The following is a 27,906-nucleotide window of genomic DNA, read 5'->3' on the forward strand; positions in this document are numbered from 1 at the left end:
ACAGGCAGTCCTTCAAATTGACTCTTTCAGAAAGTCTTTAATCAACGCTCAGAAAAGGCCTGCGCTGAAGCCAAAACCCTTGTCATTCTAAATGACCCTGTTTCTTTTTTTTTCGGGGATTTTGTTTTGTTTCATGCATTTTGCTGGCAATCCATTCTACAACTGACATCTGCTTCACACAGTTAATCTGTGATAGGCCATTAATTTCAATTAGCAACGCGCTGATGTCAATAGGCCTTAAACAAGGCTTAATTTTAATTGTCTACGCTCAAGGAGCAATGATGGGGTTTTTTTGTGGGGGGGGGGGGGGGGGGATTTGTTGAAGGGAGATTTTGTAAAGAGTGTTTTGTCTGTTAATTGAGCAATTAAAGGAGTGTGGGATTTCGGTTAAGTAAGTGCACACAGGTTCCTCTCTCCCCCCACCCTTATTTTCTGATATGGTAGGTGCAACAAATTATCCTTTCGCTTTTTACATTTCAACTAATGACTGTTGAATAATCAGTTTGTCATTTAATTGCAGCATAAAAGCCTGTATCCTCATTCTGCACCTGCCACAATTTGTCAGTGTTTATCTATTTTTATTATTTTACCCTGATTTCTCCAACCACAGGCACAATGTAATTTCACCAGGAGCCTGACACACTTGAACTCATATTCTGTTTATCAGGATACAATACATTTTTGATATTAACTGCAAGTAATTCACTGAACACATTGCGGAAAATTAGTCACATGCTGAACAACTGCGCCCCCCACACGAGTTCATGGAACTGTGAATAAAAGCATTTTTCCTGAAACTAAATCCTTTTAGATCAATACTCTGTCTGCAGGTGGCTTTGCTGACTTAAATAAATAAACATGCTTTTGTCATAAGATAGCGAAAGGTGGTGGGGTGGGATGATGGTGACACAGTGGTTTGTTCTACCGCCTCATACTTCTGGGTGACAGTTTAGGGTTCAAATCAAATCACAAATATGGAGGCTTTCAATTGGCCATGTATGTGGAGCTACACTAACAGTCACAAGTCTGGACACACTCAGGAATGTTCATGTTTTTGACACCTTTTATTGGCTAACTAAAAAGATTTCAATATGCAAGCTTTCGAGGCAACTCAGGCCCCTTCTTCAGGCAAACTTAATTAATTGTTTCTTTTTTCTTAATTAGCTGCCAAACAATAATGAGATATAAAATGAACCAAAACATAACCAGCAAACTGTGTTGATCATACAATACCTGGTGAAGGTCTCTGGAATGCTGATCTGCTCAGGTGCCCAAAACATTGCATTAGTGCTCTTAGAAAAGAGAAAATCAACAGTTTTGGAAATGTCTGCTATTGCACAATGAGAGCAGCAGCAAGCCATGGAATTAAAGAATGAGTTTAATTAACAACAAGAATCAGTGCCTCGTTAAGAAACTGGTTGGAGTGAAATTGGTTGGAGTTTGTGACCCTGACTTAGCTGGTCTTCTGTTGGCTCACTCACTTCATCCATCCATCCACCAATCCTCTTCCACTTATCCGAGGTCGGGTCGCGGGGGCAGCAGCTTGAGCAGAGATGCCCAGACTTCCCTCTCCCCGGCCACTTCTTCTAGCTCTTCCGGGAGAATCCCGAGGCGTTCCCAGGCCAGCCGGGAGACATAGTCCCTTCAGCGTGTCCTGGGTCTTCCTCGGGGCCTCCTCCCGGTTAGACGTGCCCGGAACACCTCACCAGGGAGGCGTCCAGGAGGCATCCTGATCAGATGCCCGAGCCACCTCATCTGACTCCTCTCGATGCGGAGGAGCAGCGGCTCTACTCTGAGTCCTTCCCGGATGACTGAGCTTCTCACCCTATCTTTAAGGGAAAGCCCAGACACCCTGCGGAGGAAACTCATTTCAGCCGCTTGTATTCGCAATCTCGTTCTTTCGGTCACTACCCATAGCTCATGACCATAGGTGAGGGTAGGAACATAGATCGACTGGTAAATTGAGAGCTTTGCCTTATGGCTCAGCTCCTTTTTCACCACGACAGACCGATGCAGAGCCCGCATCACTGCGGACACCGCACCGATCCGCCTGTCGATCTCACGCTCCATTCTTCCCTCACTCGTGAACAAGATCCCAAGATACTTGAACTCCTCCACTTGGGGCAGGATCTCGCTCCCAACCCCGAGAGGGCACTCCACCTTTTTCCAGCTTTTTTCACCCGGACGCGGGTCACTGGGGCCCCCCTCTGGAGCCAGGCCTGGAGGTGGGGCTCTATGGCAAGTGCCTGGTGGCCGGGCTTGCACCCATGGGGCTTGGCCGGGCACAGCCCGAAGAGGCAACGTGGGTCCCCCTTCCCATGGGCTCACCACCTATGGGAGGGGCCAAGGAGGTCGGGTGCAGTGTGAGTTGGGTGGTGGCCAAAGGCGGGGACCTTGGCGGTCTGATCCTCGGCTACAGAAGCTGGCTCACTCACTTCTCATTTCATTTCTGTTTGGGTGCCTTTGAAGGAAAGAAATGAAGCAATTAAGAGGAGAGATGAAGAAATTCAGGAAAACACATCTTAAAAAACAAGTCAATTCAAATTAATTCAAAAGAAGTTAATTAGCAGCATAAACAGGTCACTAATTAAGAAAAGGGTTGGAATGAAAACCTACAGCCACTGCGGCCCTCCAGGACCGGAGTTTGAGGACCCTGCTATACACGTGACAATTCTATTACTAGTACTACTGGAGTGTGGCAAGGGTTTGAAAAAACATTGTACTCCTTGCTTAAATTGAATACGTGCTAAATGGCAGTGTGGTCTCATCATTTGTGGCCATTCTCCTCTGACCTTTCGATGCTCTTTACCGCCGTTCACAGAATGTTTTTGTTTTTCACACAGTTCTGATTAAATTCAGCTCCTGTCCTGGAGGTCCACAGTTGCTGCAGGTTTTTACTTTAACCAGTTTCTTAATTAGAAACCATTTATTTACTACTAAATTGATATGTTTTGTGGGCTTAATTTTAGTTAACTCATTTGTTGCAATTCAGAATCTTTGTCTTTTTTTTGTTTTTATGTTAATTGTCTATTTTAGTTTTAAACTGCTGCAATTAGGTTTTAGTTGTTGCCTGTTTTCTTAACGAGCCATCAGTTAATACAGAGGTGCAAATGACCAAGAAACCAGCTAATGTGTTTCCATTTAAACCCATGTACATACATCATGAAGTATCTGTATTAATACAATCCATCCATCCATTTTCCAATCCGCTGAATCCGAACACAGGGTCACGGGGGTCTGCTGGAGCCAATCCCAGCCAACACAGGGAACAAGGCAGGAACCAATCCCAGGCAGGGTGCCAACCCACCGCAGGACACACACACAAACACACCCACACACCAAGCACACAATAGGGCCAATTTAGAATCTCCAATCCACCTAACCTGCATGTCTTTGGACTGTAGGAGGGAACCAGCACAGACACGGGGAGAACATGCAAACTCCACGCAGGGAGGACCTGGGAAGCGAACCCAGGTCCCCAGGTCTCCCAACTGCGAGGCAGCAGTGCTACCCACTGTGCCACCCTATTAATACAATATTTTGAAATAAATGAGAGAGAAAGGAAGAGCCACAAAACATATGGATAAATTTCTCAGAAAACAAAAAATATACACCTTTTGTCTTGGAAGAATGAAAGCACTAACGAGCCATATACAGTCATATGAAAAAGTTTAGGAACCCCTCTCAGCCTGCATAATAATTTACTCTAATTTCAACCATAAAGATAACAGTGGTATGTCTTTCATTTCCTAGGAACATCTGAGTACTCGGGTGTTTTCTGAACAAAGATTTTTAGTGAAGTAGTATTTAGTGTTATGAAATTAAATCAAATGTGAAAAACTGGCTGTGCAAATATTTGGGTCCCCATGTAATTTTGCTGATTTGAATGCAGGTAACTGCTCAGTACTGATTACTTTCAACAACAAATTGGTTGGATTAGCTCGTTTAGCCTTGAACTTCAGAGACCGGTGTGTCCAATCATGAGAAAAGGTATTCCATCCATCCATTTCCCAACCCGCTGAATCCGAACACAGGGTCATGGGGGTCTGCTGGAGCCAATCCCAGCCAACACAGGGCACAAGGCTGGAACCAATCCAGGGCAGGGTGCCAACCCAACGCAGAGAAAAGGTATTTAAGTTGGTCAATTGCAAGTTGTGCTTCCCTTTGACTCTCCTCTGAAGAGTGACAGCATGGGATCCTCAAAAAAACTCTCAAAAGATCTGAAAACAAAGATTGTTGAGTCTCATGGTTTAGGGGAAGGCTACAAAAAGCTATCTCAGAGGTTTAAACTGTCAGTTTCAACTGTAAGGAATGTAATCAGGAAATGGAAGGCCACAGGCACAGTTGCTGTTAAACCCAGGTCTGGCAGGCCAAGAAAAATACAGGAGCGGCATATGCGCAGGATTGTGAGAATGGTGACAACCCACAGATCACCTCCAAAGACCTGCAAGAACATCTTGCTGCAGATGGTGTATCTGTACATTGTTCTACAATTCAGCTCAATTTGCACAAAGAACATCTGTATGGCAGGGAGACAAGAAAGAAGCCCTTTCTGCACTCACGCCACAAATAGAGTCGCTTGTTGTATGCAAATGCTCATTTAGACAAGCCAAATTCATTTTGGAAGTGCTTTGGACTGATGAGATAAAAATTGAGTTATTTGGTCATCACAAAACGCACTTTGCATGGCAGAGGAAGAACACCACGTTCCAAGAAAAACACCTGCTACATACTGTCAAATTTGGTGGAAGTTCTATCATGCTGTGGGGCTGTGTGGCTAGTTCAGGGACTGGGGCCCTTGTTAAAGTCAAGGGTCAGATGAATTCAACCCAATATCAACAAATTCTTCAGGATAATGTTCAAACATCAGTCACAAAGTTGAAGTTATGCAGGGGTTGGATATTCCAACAAGACAATAACCCAAAACACAGTTTGAAATCTACAAAGGCATTCATGCAGAGGGAGAAGTACAATGTTCTGGAATGGCCGTCACAGTTCCCTAACTTGAATATCATCGAAGAACTATGGGATGATTTGAAGCAAGCTGTCCATGCTCGGCAGCCATCAAATTGAAGTGGAGAGATTTTGTATGGAAGAATGGTCAAAAATACCTCCATCCAGAATCCAGACACTTATCGAAGGCTATAGGAGGCATCTAGAGGCTGTTTTTGCAAAAGGAGGCTCAACTAAGTATTGATGTAATATCTCTGTTGGGGTGCCCAAATGTATGCACCTGTTTAATTTTGTTATGATGCATATCGCATATTTTCTGTTAATCCAATAAACTTAATGTCACTGCTGAAATACTACTGTTTCCATAAGGAAGTTGCTACTTTGAAAGCTCAGCCAATGATAAACAAAAATCCAAAGAATTAAGAGGGGTTCCCAAACTTTTTCATATGACTGTAATTAAATATCAAGTTTAATTATTTGTTAGGCCTGGCTTCTACTTATGAAACTGGTTAGAATGAAAACCTGCAGCCACTGCAGACCTTCAAGACCATAACTGAGTACCTCTGGTTTAGAGGCTGTTGTGGGTGAAAAATCCCTGAAGATCGGGAGTTTCAGAAACACTCACGTAATCCCACCTGGCACCATGGATGAAGTCACTGAGATCACATTTTTTGATGAGAATATATTCCTAATAATTTGTTCAGTGAGTCTATGATCTCTTCAGTATGGCTGTCTTCTCCCAATGGGACAAGCATGAAACCCAGGATATCCACACTACAAACTCATACAACATTATTTATTTCAATAGTTCACTTTCATAAAAAAAATATATGCAGTATGACAGATATACAGTAAGTAGTAGTCAGATGGCAAAGGAGGAGAGAAAAATAAAAAAGTCCAGCAGGCATGAATACTGGAAAACCTCTAGGAGTTCCAAGGCCAGCCCAACCTAGCACTGTCCAATTGTGACTGTCTATTTATGATAATATACTTCTGGCCTCGTTATAGAAAAGATCTTCTTCATGTCCTCTATTGGCAAATGCGACTAGAGTCCCTGGGGTGTTTTGGAGGGATCACCACCACAGGGTATTGGAAAGAGAAAGCAAAGATAAAAAAAAATAAAAAAAATTAGCATCTACTGCATTTAAATTTGAAAATTTGAATCAATAACAGTAGAAGTATTACAATTTTTGAAAGACCTTTTTTCAAACTTACATTTTCAGCTGTACAAGCTGGATGTACATTATGTCTACTGAGAACATATCCCAAGTTTTTGAAAATCTCTTTTATGCTTCACTCTAGGAACATTGTGTAAACCAGAGCTGGAAGATCTGAGATTGAGATTAGGGATGTATGGGGATAGCCTTATAGACTATTTACAGAATTTCAAAATCAATTCTAAAACACACAGGTAGCCAATGTAATGCTGCCAATATTGGTGAAATGTTTTGATTTTTTGATTCTTGGTTGAAATTCTCGCCGCTGTGTCCCAAAACTAGCTGCAGTTGAATGATTTCTACATGGCATCCCTGACAGCAGTTCAGCTCTGAGCACCCTGCCCAGCAACCCCATTCAAGAAGCTCATGTCACCCAGTTGTATTCCTGATCTCATTGTTTTGGTCTCCCTTTTATTTTTCTATTATGGTGATGTGGATCACTAGGGAGAACCCTGACAGTATCCCAGACGAGCCACTGCTGTGTACACTATCTAGAGAAAGCTCTGCACAAAAATATCTCAAAGATTGCTGCCATGTCCAAGTCAAGAAACACTGAACGCCAGCATTGCTGAAGCGACTGTCCTTTCATCTGAACTTTGATCACATCGAAAAAGGAATGCATGAGGTGTGCAGCGGAGACCTGGTTGAGCACTTAACTGCAGACCCTTCTCTCTCCCGTCTTCTTTCGCAGCAGCTGAGAGTTGGACCAGCAGCACACACATTGACAACAAGAACATGTTCAGCAGCTAATGCTGTTAAGCAAACAGCAAATATCTGAGGCACTGTGAGCCCAGCGGAGTCTCTAGGAGGGATGATTAATCACAAATCAGTGTAACTAGGCTCAACTGGAAACACTCGGCCCTTGCATAAGCGTTTTTAAGCTTTAAATTTATATAGTGTAATGGGTTTATTCTAGCTAATGTACTACTTATTGAACTTGAGCATCAACCGTTACAGGAAGCGTTAGAGCAATTAACCTGAAAATGATGCTCTGCCTTGATGTTCTTCTGCTGTCTTCTTTATCGCTCAATATTTTGTGCAAATACACAAATGAACTCACGGTGTAAAGAGAAATTATAGCTAATGCAATCGCTATCCTGAAAGAGCTGTGTGCGATTAGAGCAGGACAATTAGCTGAAAGCTTGTGTAACAATGACACTGGTAAACTGCAGCACAGACACCACAGTTGTCGTCTGTGTGCTTTTTGATAATGACTTGTATGAAATACATGTATTGCATCTTTACTTTTCATTGTTATTTCTGGAGAATTTGACAAGTGTGTGTGTATGAGCACTATGAAACAACAAAGAAAGAAAGCAAGCTTACTTTTCTCACACTGGCAACCAACCGACAGGCAATTTCAAACCACGTAAAGAAGCTATTTAGTGAAAGAGGACTCCAACTGTTCACTACAGAGCCCAATGAATGGCCCGTAATCCAGACTGATTGAAACTCAAAAGTCATGACTGTTAAGTTCTTTGAAAATGGTCTGCTTGTATTAAAATAAAAAACTACAAACTGCAAACCTCGTTATTGCTAAGCAAGCCCCACTCCCGTTGAGAAAGCTTTCAATGCATAGATCTGTCAGCTCTGTAAAATGTACGGTAGCTCCCCTCTTTAAAGCGCCTTGCCTGTAACATAAAGTGCAGCACAGCATGGCAGCAGTCAGTCTTGAATGTTTTCTCTTCTGAAGCGTCTGGTAGGCCAAACCTTAAGCAAAGCTTCTAGAGTGAGCGCATTTTGTGGGAAACATGATGGCCCCTACAAGAATTGCAATCTGCCAAAACACCATGAAGAAATAAGAAGAGTTGTTGTTGGCAAAATATTATGGCAACTAAAGGAAATCAAACTCATCCCTGTGTTTTCATGGTTTAATTAAGGAAGCAAGATGGGTGACTAGGACTGGTCTTCAAGGCCGTTAGTTACACTAAGTCTCACCAATGAAAGGACATCTGTAGTTTGCTGCTGCAACTTGAATATTATGAAGTGCACATGGTGACAAATGCTTCACTGCAAATCAATTTTGAGAAAAAATGTCCTCCAATACTGACAACATATACATCTGCTCAGTCTAAGTTGCGTTCATGGGAGGTATTGGCCTATCTAGGCAACATAGGACATAGACTAGTAAATAAAACAAAACCCCAACCCACTCAAATCAGACAAATTCATAACTTCAATAAATTTAAGACACATCTCTATGGGTATCAGTTTAAAATGTGCAAGGGCCACACATACTGTGACTAGGACAAAAGGGAGTCCAAGCTTGAGCACTAAGCCAACCAATCCACTTTGAACTGTTATTTACTGCATTTTCCATTATAGAGATGTAGAGGCCACAGCCAGGTACATTTTAATATTAATATGCATCATTATACATTGTGCCACTGTGTATATTTTGCCTATTAGAACTTCAGCTGCACTATGTCATTTTGTTTATATCACTGCCGATTCACCCCAACTTTGACACAGATGTCTAAGATCGTAAGAAAACCTGTCAATAGAAAGAATCAGCAAAATTTCACATAAAATTTAGGGAATTTCAGCTAGTAAAAAAATAAGTTAGCAGGGGAACAACAACACCTAGAACTGATAATGTAATACAATCTGCAAGTACATCTACAACCTCTTGAATATGAACACAGCAAAGGAAGCAGACGGATCCACTACATGAGGTACACATTTAGTAGTAAGCTCTTTCAAGGGCAGCTATGATTTGTTTAGTAAATAAAATGAACAAAGAAAAAAGAAAGATTAATATATTCAGCCATACAATCTTTTGATTCAATTAAGCTTTTTCAAGGTTACAGAAAGCTGAATGATAACAGATAAAATAGGAACAAGAGCAACATAAGACAACTGCTCTGGGCAGAATCTGAATCAAACATGTGACATTATTATTGTAAAAGAAAAATAAAACAAGAGAGAAATAATGAGTAATCAGGGAGTGTGTATTGATTTATTAATAAACAAAGCTGGTTTTAGTTACATTTGTTTTTATGACAACTCAATACCCAATATAAAGGTTTGGAGCCCCATTTGAAATCTGCCAAAATATACCCGGCTTCTAACGGCTCTGTCTTCATATATTGCAGGGGCAAATAAATTCAATCAATTATAAGATATTAAATTATTTCCCAACATTACATTTTCATTATCAATTTACTCACAGAATTCTAATTTCCCAACAAGTACTTCCTGGTAAGCATTTCTTCTGGTCTTTAACATGCTTATTATCTCAGTATTTTCTACAAGCAAAATTGTAAATGAAGTGATAACACCTAATTTATTTGAGAAAGAAAAAAGAAAATCCTAATAGCAGATGTTAACGGTTTAAATCTGTATCTTTTAAAGAAACATGAGAAACAACCATTCTGCAAAATGATTCAATTTTATGAATTTTGGCAGCCAAAAATTAACTGATTTTTCTGAATCAGCTGCAAACAAAACAATGACATACAGTAAGGCAAAATCTATACACAATTTCCCAATGCATAGAAAATAAAAAAACTGAACACAAAGAGTAACTATGAATGAAGAAAAGTAACTGTTTATATACCATCATCATCTTCAAATAAAGGTACTTTAGCTTTTAGGAGGTAATTCTATGAACTACAAAAAGAAAATGATATAAATTACCTTAAAAAATCATAACAAAAATGTAAGAATAGGGCACTGCTCAAAGTCTGGCTGGTTACAAAACATCCAATTAAAAAATGCAAAATCTACACTGGAATGCATAATATCATTATGCATAAAAATGGTCAAGCCAAAAGTACTGCATTTACACACTGTGCTTCTTAAAAAATAAAATTACTACAATTAAAAGAAATTCACTGTTACATAATGCAGTCAAATATTTATTGAATGTCAACTCCAAATAAGGATAAAGACTGCAAAGGTTACATAATCTACACGCAATCAGACTGGTATTTCTAAACTAAGAAATTCATTACACATTCACACATAATAAAATTCAGATCATACACATGTGAAGCAATCCTGAAATATAAAGTATCACTTTGACATTTACAATTTTAATGGAAACAGTCATTCACCTTTCACAATCCAGTGCAAAGACGAGAAAAATAATTTGCATGTTTGCAGAAAACAGCCTCAGATGTCCATATAGTCAAGAAAATCTGAATTTTACCTATCTCTTAACTTTTCTTTTCAGAAATGTACAGCTTTTGTTCCTGACAAACTTTCTGGTATTGTTACTCCTATAAACAAATTGACAAATGAAAATGAAATTATGAAGTTTCAGCATTATGACAACTTTTAAACATACTTTTGCTTAAGATGGAGTAACAAAGTAAGTTTTCGATTTTCGAAATTTAAAAAGGCAAAATTAGGAATTCAAAATATGTAAGACAATATGCATGGGAGTTGTAGCTATTTACATTTAAACCTTCCTAGAAAGTAACCATTTCTTACTATATTGTAGGTCTACAGGAGTGAAGCTGTATTTGGTAGAATACGCCTCCTCTGTTAAAGGTAAGACATTTAAAAAGCAATGTAATCAACTGAAATATCAGTTAATTTTTTCCTCAATACATTTTAATATTTACAATTACCCGTAATATTTACAAAAGTTCACATCGGTGACAAACAAATGGCTCGACAACACTCCCATCTTCTGGACAGCTTCATGTACTACACCAGGAAATGCACAGGAACACTTTACTTAACCCCAAGTTAAATAAATTATAATCTCCTGAAAAATTAGAGAGAAAAAATATCTGAAAATACTGTCTATTTTCCTGTGTCACAATTATTCACAGATAAATAGAAAACTACCATATAAGAGCATAAAGAATAATATACTGTATTTTTAAAGCACCTTCTATTGAAAGTTCAACATCTATTTTATATGTGGAAAATAAACTTATTCCAGAGATGGTATGAAACTCAGGTTTGTTGTTAGAATTCAGGAAATTCCTTATAATTACATAATTTATATTTAAAGTCTGTAAAGGGCAAGAAAAAGACAGCCCACAACAGTTTTTTCCCCCCAAACAGTATTAGGATTGTGTTAAATTACAGTAAAGGTAAATGGAAACCAAAGTCTACTTCACTCTTACTACTTAGTGGAAAAAAATCTGCATTCAACCATTATTAAGTTGAGGTAGTCTCTGATAGAACTTGTTAATCAATGTGATGAAAAACAGGCAAATATGGATTAGAAAAAAGAACAAAGATGGTTGTGAATGATTTTCAGATCATCATTTTTGGACCCAATATTTTTTGTGCAACTTTGCATATTTTTAGCATATATTTTCTCACAATATTTCTCTACTTCAACACAAATTCCTATTATGTCGATTATGTAGTGCTTTATATTGTTAATATCCTATGATGAAAATATTTTCATTTTTCTAAAAATTAACTGTCGCTGTTAACTTGCATTTTCTACCAAGATTTTATTTAATTCAATCTGTGAACTGAGTATTAGATGTGTTTAATAAAAGTCTATCTATATTCCTCTCAAAATCTCAAATCAATTTACAGTACAAGTTGTAACTGACATTGCTTTTAATGTAGTGATCTGTCATTTTTAAAGAATATATCTGTTGCTTTAACAGTCACAATTTCTTTTAACCATTTAACAGAAATTTAAACATACTTTTAACACATTTTAAATAGCAATGTAAATAAAAGATGCTCAAACTTAAAAAGCATTAACATGAACATAAAAAAACAACTTTGTAGTTTGCTTGTCTGAAGGCTGGATATGATATAGCGCTCTAACCAGTATCAACAAGCAATAATCTGCATTTCATTCATATTTAAACAAAATGTATCACAAAAGAAATTTAAAGAGACATCTACACAGTCCAGTAAATGCCCTGCAAACTACAGAGCAATAGTAATATTTCAAGAGCTCAGTTTTATTTATTAACTGCAAATTCACAAGTAGAATTTTTAATGAGTCCTAACCAGCAAAGGGCTCCACAGGTTATGCATAAAATGGTTCACCCAGAAACATCTGTACAACAAATTTATCTACAATGCAATCAAAATACAGCAGGGCGTGAGCTAGAATACATACCAAAGCACAAGTGCTATAATTAAGGTAGGAAAAAAGACACCCCAAAAATATAATACTGTTAGCAAACAAAAATGTCCTCTGTCAAACAAAGGCAGAGACAGTAGTGTATTGTTACATAATTCAAAAATAGTGTGGTTTAATGGCTACAAATGTGACCCATTTTCAACTCTAACTCTCCAAAAAGGAGACTCAGTGTTCCCTCTGTGCTTCAAAACCCTGCATTCAAGCAGGTTTCAATGCATAGTCTAATTTAAAACATATTAGGTTTTAAAAAAAAAAAATCACATCTGTCCAACGTTTTTTTGGGGGTTGGGGAGAGCCACTTGTTTCACTGGTTTGGATTCCTTTGAAGAGACTATGTAATTTTTTTTTTTTTTTTAAACACACTAGGGACAATTTAGAATCGAGACTATGTAAATTAATAAAGTATTAATAAGATGTCTTCAGCAAAAACAGGCTTACAATTAGAAACTTTGATATGAATTTATTTGGATCATTCTTAGCATCTTTTTTCATTTCAGTATTTGTATATTTCTTTGTAACTTTGTTTAAAGCTTAGAGGGAGCACTGATATGTTCACTCTTGTCACATTAAGATATCTACATCGCCTTCATTGTCCTCTTCAGTCACTCTAAGGGAAAGCACCTCCTCGTTAAGGAAGAGTCCACTAAGTCGTTCCTTCCTAGCCTGTCGCTGTTCTTTCAGTTGTCTTTTCCGTAAGGCTTTCTGCTGAAGTTTGCGTTGCTTGGATCTCTTCTGCAAAAAAAAAAAATGAAATGTGCAAAAGGTCAAGCTAGAAAATTAAGAAGCTTTCTCCCATACATGGCAGATCTGAAATTTTTATTTTTTATTTAATATATTGTGCTCTTGTGATCTTCCTAGCATTTACTTCCTCCTCCCTCTTCAGTATATACTACAGGGAAGAAAGTGAACGCTTGGGTGGATCACTTAAAGATACACTTGCACTTTCAGCATGTGTGGGTCCTTACCTTGGAGTCACGAATTCTTTCGGCTGCACTGGCAGACAGGTTGCTATCACTGTGTGCACGACTCATGTTGGCGATGCTGCAATTTGAGTTAGAGTTGGATCCTCCACTCGAGCTGCTGGCAGAACTGACCATGCTGGCATTGCTGCTGCTGGCACCACTCACACCACTAGTACTGGCACTGCTATGGGTGCTCCTCTTCCAGCTTTCTCTTGTACTGGTTGGCCGCAGTCGTGGACTATGCTCCTTGATGTAGTTTCTGACCTATGCATAGCACATTGATGTTACTGAGTCTTAGTCAAAATGGGACACAGAACTAAAACATGTTTAGCACCACTGCCTTTCATCTCATTACCCCTTGATGTTCTTGTATGGTGCATGGACTAAGAATAAAACAATTATTTAGTGTACTAAAAAATATATTTGAGAAGTATTAAGACTCAAGTTATACTATAACTGCAATTCTTCTTAGTAATTTGGGGCTCTACAAATCACATTCATTAAAGCCTGAAAAAGGCCAAATTTAACAGAACAAATATTTTTATCTTTCTAAATAAGACAAAAACACCTACATTGTGAAAAACATTCCAAAAGCTTACTTTAAATTGAGTAATTACACTGACCAACTGAATGTTTAAAACTTTGCACTCTTCACTTTTACCGACTAATCTGTGATAACTGTCTTTGAATACTTAACCGAACATTAATGAATGCATTTGACATCTTTAATAATATACTTGGGGTTGGGTTAATCACCAACATTAAAACAAATTAAGTTCTCATTTACACACACCTTTATAACAAATTGGTCTGAATCGAACAAGAAAAGTAAGATATTAAAGATTGTAACCTGTTTCAATTTCTCATCCGTCAGGCAGTTGAGTTCAATGATGAATTCGCTATCTGTAGGAGATATCTGTGCACTTGGGTCAATAATTTTGATAATGTCCAACTGTTCTCTCAATCCCATCTCAGTACTGACCTTTCGACTCAAATACTCAATGTATTCAACCTGATTTAAAACAAAGATTATCAAGTTAATAATATAAAAAAAAATGCAGCCCAATATAACCTGGCTCCCCTTACACCAGGGGTGGAAAATATGTCTAAAACAAAATCACAATAATTGCAAGTATTGTCATGATATGCATCTTGACATTAAGTTTTTTTGCTAGCCTGCAAGTTATTGAAAAAGCTAAACCCAATTGAAATTGGGTCTAGAAATTGATAGTAGGGAAAAAAGTACTTTTTATTCAGTGTTTGTGGAAATAACGAGAATATCTTACAAAGCTAATAACCAGTCAGTAATATTACACAGAATCTCAAAATCTGAAAGGGGAAAATAAACAAAAAAAGAAATACAAAAAGAAAACATCTGCATTAGTCAATTAAACTACTACTGACAGATGCATAATGTCTTTTCTATCTATTGTTTCTAATATCAATGTTAATGGTAGCCTGAGGGATGATCTTGGACACTGATAATATTGCCACCAATATTGAATGCATTCTCTGAGGGAAAACTTATTAAAGGAAAGCATGAAAAGTTAGCCTCATGTAGTTTTCACCCTGCTAATTGATTTGTATCACTTCCTTTATCTGATAGTTGCTGCAATTGCACAGATAATTCTTTAAAGACTGTCTCGATATTTCAAAAAGCGTTCAAGATAATAAAAAGAATCATGCTCAGAAAAGAAGCAAAGACTGATAAAGTAAATCTGATTTCCTTTCATCTTAATAGAAAGATAACTCAAAAGATCACAATTTCTAAAGTGAGTATTTCAAAATTACTTGAAGCAGTATGTTGGCATAAAAAAAATGGCATTCTCTCAATAGAAGTCTCCAGTTCAGACACGCATTATACAGTACGTGAATATCACCTTTCATTAAGAGGAAGTGGTGATGTCACACAATGGTGTGTATGCACATATATCCCGCAAAATAAGGTGTTAGTTAACACCCAATGAAATAAGTGCCTGAAGACAGGGAAACAATTTCTGTGCAATTAATGAATGAAAAGGAAAAAAGTATAAAATCACACTAAAAATCTTGAGAATCTTACAATTGGTACTTTCCAATCAGCCTCAAAACAAATCACAATACCTGCAATACACCAGAAAGGCAAATTTTGTACCAATGAGGATATCTACTGTCATACAAGCTATGGTACTTTACATTTTATTCATATAAAAACCATTTAGGAACTGATACTTGTCTCATTTAGTTCAACCCATTTAACGATGAATACCTTTGAAATAATATAAATAGAAATGAGTGAAAAGAAATTAAGAATTCATCATTACAGAATCAAAAATATAAACAGAAGTTACTCAAGTACCATCAGGTTATGAATTAAAGTGGTGGGTGTAGGGAAGACATCATTGTGGGGGCATTTTCATTGTAATTTTGGCAAAGCTTATCTTTACTGTTCTTGTTCCCATTTACTGATTGATTTTTTTTAAAATGTAATAAAAATATTATGCACTAGAAATACAAAACATTCCTCTTCAATATGCCTTGCGCCATGATGCCATAGACCTTAAAAGCTAAACAAAAATGCAGTAACTTATAATCCAGTCCATGAACTGTCTTCTTACTCTTACCAAAAACCCCTACTGATTAAATTCCAAAATGAAAAAACGTACGCAGTGGATTTAAAATTGATATACATAAAAGATTATACCTGTTCATCATTAGTCATAGCACTCCATGGTAATTCATCCAGATTTCTATGCTGCTTGATTTTTCGTTTTGGGATCAAGCATGGAGAGCTAGGAACACTAGGTATAATATCAGACAACACATCACTTCCACTTGCAATATCACTACCAGGCAACTTATAAAGAAAAAGAAGAGAAAGGAGAAACTTAAATGAGTATATACTTATAAAAAAACATTAAATTGGTTATTACTTTAAGTAAAAAAAAGCACATTTTTAAAAAAATTGGCATTAGTATACAATAAAAATATTACTAATTATGTTACACTAACCATTATTCAAATAATTTCTCGAATTTTAGCAGAATCTAGAGCCCAGTTTCGTTTATATCTGAACACCTCAGAGTAAAAAAACAAAACAAAAAAAAAAATTGAGGATCTACAGTGGTGTGAAAAACTATTTGCCCCCTTCCTGATTTCTTATTCTTTTGCATGTTTGTCACACAAAATGTTTCTGATCATCAAACACATTTAACCATTAGTCAAATATAACACAAGTAAACACAAAATGCAGTTTGTAAATGGTGGTTTTTATTATTTAGGGAGAAAAAAAAATTCAAACCTACATGACCCTGTGTGAAAAAGTAATTGCCCCCTGAACCTAATAACTGGTTGGGCCACCCTTAGCGGCAATAACTGCAATCAAGCGTTTGCGATAACTTGCAATGAGTCTTTTACAGCGCTCTGGAGGAATTTTGGCCCACTCATCTTTGCAAAATTGTTGTAATTCAGCTTTATTTGAGGGTTTTCTAGCATGAACCGCCTTTTTAAGGTCATGCCATAGCATCTCAATTGGATTCAGGTCAGGACTTTGACTAGGCCACTCCAAAGTCTTCATTTTGTTTTTCTTCAGCCATTCAGAGGTGGATTTGCTGGTGTGTTTTGGGTCATTGTCCTGTTGCAGCACCCAAGATCGCTTCAGCTTGAGTTGACGAACAGATGGCCGGACATTCTCCTTCAGTATTTTTTGGTAGACAGTAGAATTCATGGTTCCATCTATCACAGCAAGCCTTCCAGGTCCTGAAGCAGCAAAACAACCCCAGACCATCACACTACCACCACCATATTTTACTGTTGGTATGATGTTCTTTTTCTGAAATGCTGTGTTCCTTTTACGCCAGATGTAACGGGACATTTGCCTTCCAAAAAGTTCAACTTTTGACTCATCAGTCCACAAGGTATTTTCCCAAAAGTCTTGGCAATCATTGAGATGTTTCTTAGCAAAATTGAGACGAGCCCTAATGTTCTTTTTGCTTAACAGTGGTTTGCATCTTGGAAATCTGCCATGCAGGCCGTTTTTGCCCAGTCTCTTTCTTATGGTGGAGTCGTGAACACTGACCTTAATTGAGGCAAGTGAGGCCTGCAGTTCTTTAGACGTTGTCCTGGGGTCTTTTGTGACCTCTCGGATGAGTCGTCTCTGCGCTCTTGGGGTAATTTTGGTCGGCCGGCCACTCCTGGGAAGGTTCACCACTGTTCCATGTTTTTGCCATTTGTGGATAATGGCTCTCACTGTGGTTCACTGGAGTCCCAAAGCTTTAGAAATGGCTTTATAACCTTTACCAGACTGATAGATCTCAATTACTTCTGTTCTCATTTGTTCCTGAATTTCTTTGGATCTTGGCATGATGTCTAGCTTTTGAGGTGCTTTTGGTCTACTTCTCTGTGTCAGGCAGCTCCTATTTAAGTGATTTCTTGATTGAAACAGGTGTGGCAGTAATTAGGCCTGGGGGTGGCTACGGAAATTGAACTCAGGTGTGATACACCACAGTTAGGTTATTTTTTAACAAGGGGGCAATTACTTTTTCACACAGGGCCATGTAGGTTTGGATTTTTTTTCTCCCTAAATAATAAACACCATCATTTAAAAACTGCATTTTGTGTTTATTTGTGTTATATTTGACTAATGGTTAAATGTGTTTGAGGATCAGAAACATTTTGTGTGACAAACATGCAAAAGAATAAGAAATCAGGAAGGGGGCAAATAGTTTTTCACACCACTGTATATAGTACCAGAGGTTTTGAGGTAGGAATTTAATAACTAATAACTATGGACAACGTAACACTACGTAAGAATAATGCTGATCTAGAGCAGCTGTAGATGGACAGGACAGCCTTACACAGCCTATCTTGCAACCATTATATTGTTACACTAGAGATTTTTTCTTTTAATTAAAATATTACTGTGCAATATGGGACTATAAGTGCTTCTTTAACTGAGAATTCAGTGAATTGGAAACAATGAATCCCAGCTTTATCAAACTGTGAAACAGGGGTATCCAAAACCAAGGAGGGCTACAAGCTTTACTTTATGCCACATTTATCAGTGACCTATCACTGCTGTTAATTTACTTATTTTCCTTTCATTTTAATGGCATCTATTTTAAACCAGTCTTTTGGATTGATCATTTTTTCCTTAAATGGTAGCCAAACAAAAATGAGATGTGAAGTGAGCCAAAAGATGACCATTTAAGTTCGGGATTCAAACTCCACCCAATTATTTTTAAGCCAATTCTTGTTAATTTAACTACTGTATTATTTAATTCCATGGCATGTTGTTGACCTCATTCTGCTATAGCAGACATTTTAAAATCACTTTCTTTTTTCTAAGAGCACCATCAAAATATTTTGTAGATCTATGCAGATCAACATTATCAAGACTTTCAACTTTCTTTATTTTCAGATATTATATATGATGGACACAGGATAGATGGTCATGTGTTGGCTCATTTTTTCATCTGACTATTGCTTGCCTGCAAAAAAAAAATTGAGGGGTCCGAGTCTTAAATAGCAAGATAATTCTACTTAAGATAAAAGAAGTTAATTAGCAGCAAAAAACTGGTACCTAATTAGGAAAATGCTTAGGATGAAAACCGGCAGCCATGGTAGACCTCCAGGATCGGATTTGGGCACTGCTGCTGCATAAAGTCAGTATTTCTGATGTCACCATAATAGTATACTCTAAACCAAGGGTGGGCAGATTCATTCCTGGAGGGCCGCAGTGGCTGCAGGTTTTTGCTCCAACCCAGTTGCTTAATAAGAAGCCCTTATTGCTCAAGTAACACTTCAGCTTCACTTTAGTTGTCTTGTTCGTTAAGATTTTGAACCCTTATTGCTTATTTTAGTCTTAAACAGCTGTATTCTTGGTTTTTAATTGCTCCTAATTAGCAATACCATGCAAATGACAAAAGAGACCAGCATTTCTCCATTTAGATTGTTTACATTTATACATGTGTGTATTTATCACGCACTATTTGGTTTAATTAAATACTTGGAAGGAAAGTGAAGAGAAAAAAGTGAAGCACTGAGAATTACTCATCTGTTTTAGACTTCAAATCATTTGGATAATATCCTTAGAAAGGAAAATAAATCTAGAATATGAGAATGACCTGACATGGCAGAGTTAAAACACTAGCAAGCCATGCAATTAAATAATTGACAAGGATTGTTTTTTAATTAAGCAACTAGGTTGGAACAAAAACCTGCACCCACTGCGGCCCTACAGGACTGAATCTGCCCACCCCTGCTCTAAACTATAATGGCAACATATACATAAAAATCATGTACTTGAGTATATTTTTTGGGAGTCACAAATGTACAATAAAGTCTTGTCTTTATTCATACTTATTGTTTTAAAAGTCAAACATTACTGGAATTTAACTACAGAAATGAACCAACTAACCAACTATTATTAAAACTATTTTTGTTAAAACTCAAAAAATAATAACAAAAAGACTGAACATGGCAATGGCAAATTGGATTATGAAGTATATAACTTCCAAGTTTTTATGAGCTAATCAGCAATACTTATCATTGCTTTTTCAACTTGTTCAGAGACAACTGTAGATACTCTCGTATTAGTCGATCTCGCAGATATGTCGAGTGTATTGTTTAAGCCGAAAATTACGAAATTTGTTATGACCCGCATATAAGTCGAGGGTAAAACTTGACAATTGGCTCCAGCAGACCCCCGTGACTCTGTGTTCGGATTCAGCGGGTTGGAAAATGGATGGATGGATGGATAAAACTTGACAGCTATCAGAGATAGAGGGCGACAGTCAGCTGTTAATGGCGACAAAACTCACTGTCACGTCACAGGCATTCCCTCTGTGCTTGGAGAAATGCTAGACTCGTTGACTCTGCAACTAATCCTTGCGTGTGCATGAGTTGCAAAATGTAAACAAAGGCAAGATGGCGTCGATATGTCACAAGGGAGCAAAGTGAGTGCAGAAAAGAAAACACTCGGCAGACGATGTTTTGCATATTATTGCTGAGTCAGACTCTGATTTTTGAGAATCGGATTTTATTGACAGTGATCAGGAATCGAGCAAGAGAGTGAGAAGCCGGCATCAGCTGATTGGACACCAGCCAATGCCGCGCCAGCTGATCGGCTGCCAGCTGAATGCATTCGCGCAGCCGATGCAGCTACGGCAAGGTTCGCGTGGGAGGAATACCCAAACATTGATCCGTGGGAGTCGAACTGGCTACCGGACTTCACAAGACAGCATGGCTTGCCGCTGGACACGACAGATCACCCGCTGCTGGACTACTTCAGGATGCTCTCTCCTGATGCTGCTTTTCAGCTACTGTCAGACGAGACAAACAGGTAGGCAGAGAAATTTTTTGAATTGCGGGCTGCGCTTGCATTGCATTGATAGCGTGCGTTGCCTTGGTTCTTTTGATTCCAAATCTGGTTGCACGTGGCAGCTAATGGTATGTTTGTTATCCAAAACCTACAAAAGCTAATGCTCAAATTCAAGTATTTCACAGTTTAAAGAATTATTTAATGAAATTAGAAAAAAACTAGCTAATTAGCAATAGTATTGCTGGCTTATAATTATTTCAAAGACCATGGGAAACAGCAGATGACCGGTGACTTAACACCGTGAAGCGTTGAGTGTACAATGTCATTACCCAAATTCTATGGATAATTGTGTTGCCCTGCGGATAAGTCGATTCTATATTTTTGAATGAATTTTAAGGCATGAATTTTTCGACTTATACGCGAGTATCTAAGGTATATAACCAAACCATCAAAATCACCAGATTCAGAGAAAAAAACTATTTAGGAAAAAGTGTAGTGGGCATCAACTAATACATTCTGATGTTTAAAAAATAGTTTAAGTTGGACATGGTTCTGAAATTCAGCAACAAGTGGTACTGCTGAATGGAAATCTAGCCAGTTGTCCCTGGAGTAAATAGCAGCCTGTCCTTAATCCCAAGGAGTAATCCAAGGTATGAATTTTAAAGTTGCCTTCAGGTCAAAAGCCAGCCGAGCCTGGAGTTGAGAAAAGGGTGACTGAAGGGAAAAGAAAGGACAGATGTACACAAAACTAAACAAAAAGTGCTTAAGTACATGCTGGAACATAATTTCTTACAACTTTCAGACTTTAGTCTGAAGCAAATAAAATATTCCAACAGAAGTATGACCCCGATTCAAACTTGCCTTTCAGTATGCATTGTATTGACCAAGTTAAGCTATCATTGGGTACTGTAATTTAACAAAATGAGCTATGAAGCATAGTCTTGAGTGTAAGAATTTGAATTGCGACAACTGTTGATAAACTACTACCATTTACTTAGTGTGCTATCTAATTGTGTGCTAAGTAATATTCACTTTGAAAATCTATTATATAAATTTTACTTTATTTTTTTTTTTACCAATTGGTCATAATACAGAAATCTGAATTATAATTATTTTATTTAGCATAATAAACTGTTGATAAGTAGATTTCAATGGATAGCAAACTTGGCATATTTTCACCCAACTAAAGAATAACATTTGACCAGAATATTATCAAGCTTTAGTTTCTGAACAACCCAGTTATTCCACTGGTGTTCCAGACTTTTCTATTAAACATTGAGACCCAACATAACCAACCACTGACCAACACAGACACACAATTTGCAGTACATGAAGTTATTTTTTCTGTAACTTTATTAAACCATGAGATCTGCAAGCAAAGTTTCTGACTGCTTGCTTGATTCATTTACCTTACCTGCCACTCAAACTCGCTGTCTGACCAGTCCCAATATGTACTAATAGATGAGGACACATCACTACAGACGCTGCCTTCAGGAAAAAAGTCGTAGGATGTAAACTCCTGGTCATCTAAGAGAGAGTAGCAATCATCCTGGTCTCCAACAGACACAGATGAAAACAACTCCTCACTGCACTCTGAGCTGGCAACACTGGTACCACAGGAGGTCAGATTCCATCTGAAAAACATGTGTAGGATTATTGTCATCCTTTTTAGAATGATTACAGAAGACAGTCAGAAATGTATAAAAAGCTAGACCATTCAACATGAAGTATGACAAAATTAACAGCAGATAAACCTATATTCTTAAGATTTATAACTCCGAACACCTAAAAGTGTGTTTGATTTGATTTAATCCCAAATCCCACTTACGTGTTTCTTATAAAAGTATACTATTATTTAAACTCATTTCACTGAAAATGCACAATGCAAAACACATGGTTTGCTTATAGACTATATACTTTCTTAACTTTATTATCTGATGCATGAAATGTAATTCTGAGATCATATGGGACACTGGCTATTGAACAAAAATAACATTGCTCTGCAGCAAAAATCCCATTGTGGATTAAAAAAAAAATTCTGTGTATTTTATAAATCCAGGTGTGCTAAATCAGTATCTGTAAAACAAACTTTCAGTAAAATACTGAATTCAGAGGAAAATGCCATATAAAAAACTTGTTTAAAAAATAAGTTACATGTGTTTTATGGCACAAGTACTTTTCATGGTCAGAATACTATCTAAAGCATTTTTTCAGTTGAGTCTTCCTCGTACTTAATGTTAGTTAAGGTGAAACTCCAATTTAGTATTTAGTACATGTTCTGATCTCAAACAGAATTTTTCTGTCTTCGCTTATTCCTTCAAAATATGCAGGAATTTATATTTACAAAGTTAGAAAGAAGTTTTCCAGAAGAGAGAAAGAGGTTGTTCAAATGGTTTTTACAAAAATATGTAAGGTCGGGTTGATCCATCAGTTAACTTGACCAAGTAACAGGTAAGCAAATGGTAAAAGAATACACTCCTTTTCTTTACTGAAAAAAAAAAAAAAAAAAAAAAAAGTTTGTTACATGATTTTCCTGGGAATGTAAAGGTGGAAAACTACAAGTACTTTATTGATGAGTTACTCCTTCCTACCTAGCACTTGGGTGTAACATGTCCAAAATGTACAGTATTTCCTATACTCTCATTTATCCAAACCCCCAAGAACAAGGAATCGGTCTCCGATAGACATGGGGAGCGGTTCCACCAATTATTGTTCAAATGAAGAGAAATTAATAGAAAGTTGAGCGAGTCTATGTTATTAAAAATCTGATGGTCACTCCACTGTGAAACACCTTTAGAGGATTATAAGAAAAAAAATCACCAAGTGACTATTATAAGTAAGCTTAAATTTTCAAGTTTAAATAATTAATTTAAAAAATATATTACTTTTTTCTCTAAAAATTTTTTTTTTTTTTTTTCATTTTGAACCTTCATCTCTGAAAAAACTGGGTGCATTACAACAATTACATTGAGAACATCTCAAATTTTTCACAGAATAGAAATATCTTTTTTTTTTTTTTGCAGACCAGTGTGATGTTTCAAAAATATCAGTAATAGTATCAAATAAATAGTTGTGTGAGACACAAAAATTTCTAAACCAGCAAACTAAACATACAAATGAATATCTATAAACAATAAGAATTGCCACTGGAATGGCTCAGAAATCATGTACTTTAAATAGAGCACCATAACTACAAGGTTCAGAGCAGTGCTGTCAGGGTGCCTCATTAAAGCCAACTAGAAAACAATTGTGTTTGCCAAAACAATGTCCATTTCTAAATTCATTTAATCACTCTTACGACACAAACTGATCAGAGTTTCATCGAAACATGTTTTGACTTTGAATTAACCATTTTAATAACATAATTTGCATTGGCATTTCAGTCTTTTAACAGACCTATCCATAAATTAATAACACTACAGTGGCTAGCATTATTAATCTATTTACAAATAATATTAAATCCAACAAGTAATAGATTTGCATAATTGAAAAATAACAATTTACGAACCTGTTACTGTGGAAGCGGTGAAGAGGATCGGTCCTGTGGCAAGATGAAAGTTGGCAACCAAAATCACTAATGTCCAAAGTGCCCTCATCACTAGCATTTCCTCGTTGAGACAATAAAGGAAATGGCTCTTCGGGAGCCAGGAATTTCTCATATAAATCTTCAGACATTTTCAGTATTAAGTCACTAAGAAAATAGGAAACAACAGATATTAATCAAGTCCTAATATTAGAGAAACTATTTGTAGATGATGGGAGAAAATATTAATAAATTCACTTAAATATCATAAAGTTGTCAGAAGAAAACAACTTTCATCTTGACCCAATGGACTGCCTTACAATCAACAGCATCTTTTATTTGTGAGAGAATTGTTTTTTCTTGTTATACTAGACCTTATTGCACTGACAGACATTTTTCTCCAATCAAACCATGAATCAAATATAAAATCATAATGCTGGCCCACTTGCTTAAGTAGATAGCTTAGAATGTTCCTGATTTCAGCATAAACATTAAACAACCTGAAAGTTTACAGCCCATTAAACAGACAGTTCTATAGAGTATTATGTTAAGCTAATTTTCCTTTTCCATTCTTTTTCATTTACATCACAATGGAAAAAAGACAAAACAGTGAAAAAAATGAGAAAACACCATTCACATAACTCGGTTGTATAATATCTAAGGTGACCGACTTATCTAAAGTACTTAAGTTATAAAGTATGGTATTCAATTCAGCTACAGTACTGGAATGTTGGTTCCTCATTTACAAGATAAGCAATCTGATGTGTATGCTTCACAACGTGACTGGAAAATTCTAATACCTCTGAAAATGATATAAACTGAAAGGATAACATTTCATGGACTTGTCAGATCAGGACATGCATTTTATTGCTGGGATGCACTTTTTGCTCTTGCCTGCCTCACCTTCCAGTGAAATAATCTGTTCTGATCCATCAGAAGGATCATCGCACACAGTACTTTAAACCCAGTAGTGACCAGTGCTGAATAATGGCATATAATGCGAAAAACATCCATGAAACAAAATCTTGTTACTGTACTCATGCTTGTGTAACCAGTGCTGAATAATGGCATATAATGCGAAAAACATCCATGAAACAAAATCTTGTTACTGTACTCATGCTTGTGTAATCCATGCCAGTTAAGCGCATGCTTTTTCAATTCAAAAAACCTTTCCAATAATGCTTTAGTTTCCCATTTATGATTTGCACTTTTAATTCTATTTAACAATACTTTATCAAAATTAAAAAAAGGGTTTTGAGTTTACAACTGAATAACTGACATGTGGATTATGTAACTAAAGTAACATGAGATTTTTTTTTCTTCCCTTTTCAACTGATATTTTTCACATTGTTTAAAGTTGATCATCGTTGGTCACTATTGGATCCCATTCTATTAGAAACTTTGTAATATTCTTTCTCCACGAAGACATGAGATTGAAATTTTTCTCGACCACCACTACAAAACTACATGGGGTGAGTAACATATAAAGGAGCAGTAGTTTTGGGTTAAGCTTTCCGTTAATATCAGTTTTCATGCAACTGTGAATATCTGACATAAATAGATTACCGTACTAGAGAAAAAAGTGAAAAGAACAGAATTGGTTACATGACTGGATGAAGGAATACTAGAACACAATAAGCTTCACAAAGGAGAGGCAACCACCAAGCTTGTTTCCTTACTTGATTGCATTGTTGTCCCAACATCTTGTCCAAAAAGTTTGTAAAGGTAGCCAACTACAGTATCTAACTCTTTAGATTTTTACATTCCTACAATGGATGGACCAATATGAAGAGAGATCATATAGTCTGTCAACTCCTAAATTTCCTACTGCAAAATGTGTATCCTATTAACTGGTATACTGTTAATAATGAATGTCACTTTCAGAAAGGTTGCATTATAAAATAACTATATACAAAAAGACTTAAAATACTTTAATGAATAGATTCGCTGTGCTTACTTACCTGTTATATAAATTCAGGAAAGAATTTGAATCTGGCCCATGTGAAACACATTGCTGACTAGGATGGGTCTGATCTACTTTATCACTCCTGTTATTAACAAAATATTATACATGTTGTACAATTAATAAGTTTTAAAAACATCCAAATACATTGAAACAGTGAAAAAGACATGCATTACTTTGCAAACTGTAAATTTAATCAACAGAAAAAATGCTAAACTGTACAAATAATTAAATAAGAGGAAAGCTTTGACTCTACCTAATTTCATAAATCTTAAACGCAACCATTTTTTTTTTAATCCCAAAGAAAATTAACAACACAAATTGTCGACATTAATTAATAATGTATATCTGCCAGATGCCTTTACCCGAGTCAACCAGAAAGTTCGGGCTTTATGACAACTGCTTACATGTGCACTTTTTAACAGCTTAAATCCTCTGATTGCTTACCTACCGAGACTTGGAGCAGCAGATGTATTATATAAAGTCTAATACCATGACCGCTGCGCCACGTTGGCTGTAATACCTTCCTTTTCGGTAATTACAAATAACTAACTACGCGGCTCTAAGCAAATCCCTTAAACCGACAACTCTGTAGAAATACCGAAACAATCATGAAGGTGGAACTGTCCAGTTGTCTACTTTGGTCACTGCAAGGCCCTCGAGGAACAACAACACAACTCAGTCACCATTCTTTGGCTCACTGGATCACAACAAAAACACCCTCTGAATATGCTGAAAATAAACTAATGGCTCTACCGAAACCCCCTAAAGGTACCGGTTAGGGCAATGTGTCCTTATTGACTTGCTCCAAATAGGTAAATGAGTCGGTAACCCAGAATTTATAATAAATAAGATGAAACACCAGCGGTCCTCTAAAGGTAACCGGACTATCCCCGTAACGCGCCCGTTTCTTCCATTCGTTGTCGCAGTCCCTGTCAACCGAATTGCCACTGACTGTTATAGTCACGTTAAGGTAACGGTCTTATTTGTTTACTCCGTTCACTCTGAGAGAACTTCACAACGTATCCCCCATGATGACGCCTCGTCTCACAACCGTCTATTTTTTTCAATTAAAAGCCCTGCCATCGTCATACGTCTGCAGTAAATAATCCACAATAAACATTCAAAATCTAAGGAAAATACTACATTACAAACCAGTTAACCCAGTGCAGGGAATTATTGTTGTTGCTGATGTGATTTGACTAAAGCCATTCGACGTAAGAAAAATGACTTCCTGTCTCTTTTCCGGGAGCAAAGACAGCCTCTTCCGCCGCTAGGACGAGCATGTAGAGAATCGCAGCGCCCCCTACATTTTGGAGGAGATAGAAAGAGTTCAGACACACGCATACTGACATTTATTTGGTGTTTCAATGAATGGACTCTGACGAATTAAACATGTGAGAGCATTAAACATAATTTTTCTGTATATACAGTACATGAATAACAATAGATAGATAGATAGATAGATAGATAGATAGATAGATAGATAGATAGATAGATAGATAGATTTAATTTCATCATGAATACTGTGGCTTAATAGCGCAATAAAATAAATCCTCAATCCTCACATCAGCATAAGGCAAAATGCAGGAGCCAAACCTGATGAGATGTCAGTTTATCTCTCACACACAATCATATTCACTTACATCAGACCAATTTAGAATCATCAGTTAATCTAAAATTCCCATTTTTGGAATGTGAAAGGAAGGTGAAAAAACTTGCAGACAATGAAACTTGGTCTCCTGGGGCAGCAAGTCTTTAACTCTAATTGCAAAACTATCATGCTACGTGTAGGAAATAAATATTTGGTTTAAAATCAGATTTCATAGGGGAGTTTAGACAGGTGAATAATTTAAGGAAAACATTTTATTCAATCGTTTCATTCAAGCATCTCAGCTATTTCAGTTCTTTT

General features: G+C 36.9%; 1 protein-coding gene across 1 annotated transcript; it reads right to left on the reverse strand.

Annotated features, from left to right (window-relative positions):
- Positions 1-9,350: 9,350 nt before the first annotated feature.
- On the reverse strand, positions 9,351-27,285 carry fam199x (family with sequence similarity 199, X-linked). The gene is made up of 8 exons (XM_028815697.2): positions 27,150-27,285; positions 25,993-26,079; positions 24,017-24,199; positions 21,923-22,142; positions 15,892-16,044; positions 14,059-14,220; positions 13,212-13,472; positions 9,351-12,978 (listed from the first exon to the last, which is right to left on the reverse strand). Exons 3-8 carry the CDS (start codon positions 24,181-24,183, stop codon positions 12,808-12,810), a joined length of 1,134 nt encoding a protein of 377 aa, XP_028671530.1. The 5' UTR covers positions 24,184-24,199; positions 25,993-26,079; positions 27,150-27,285; the 3' UTR covers positions 9,351-12,807.
- Positions 27,286-27,906: the final 621 nt, after the last annotated feature.

The sequence above is a fragment of the Erpetoichthys calabaricus genome, chromosome 12, assembly GCF_900747795.2.
Source record: "Erpetoichthys calabaricus chromosome 12, fErpCal1.3, whole genome shotgun sequence".
Lineage (NCBI taxonomy): Eukaryota > Metazoa > Chordata > Cladistia > Polypteriformes > Polypteridae > Erpetoichthys > Erpetoichthys calabaricus.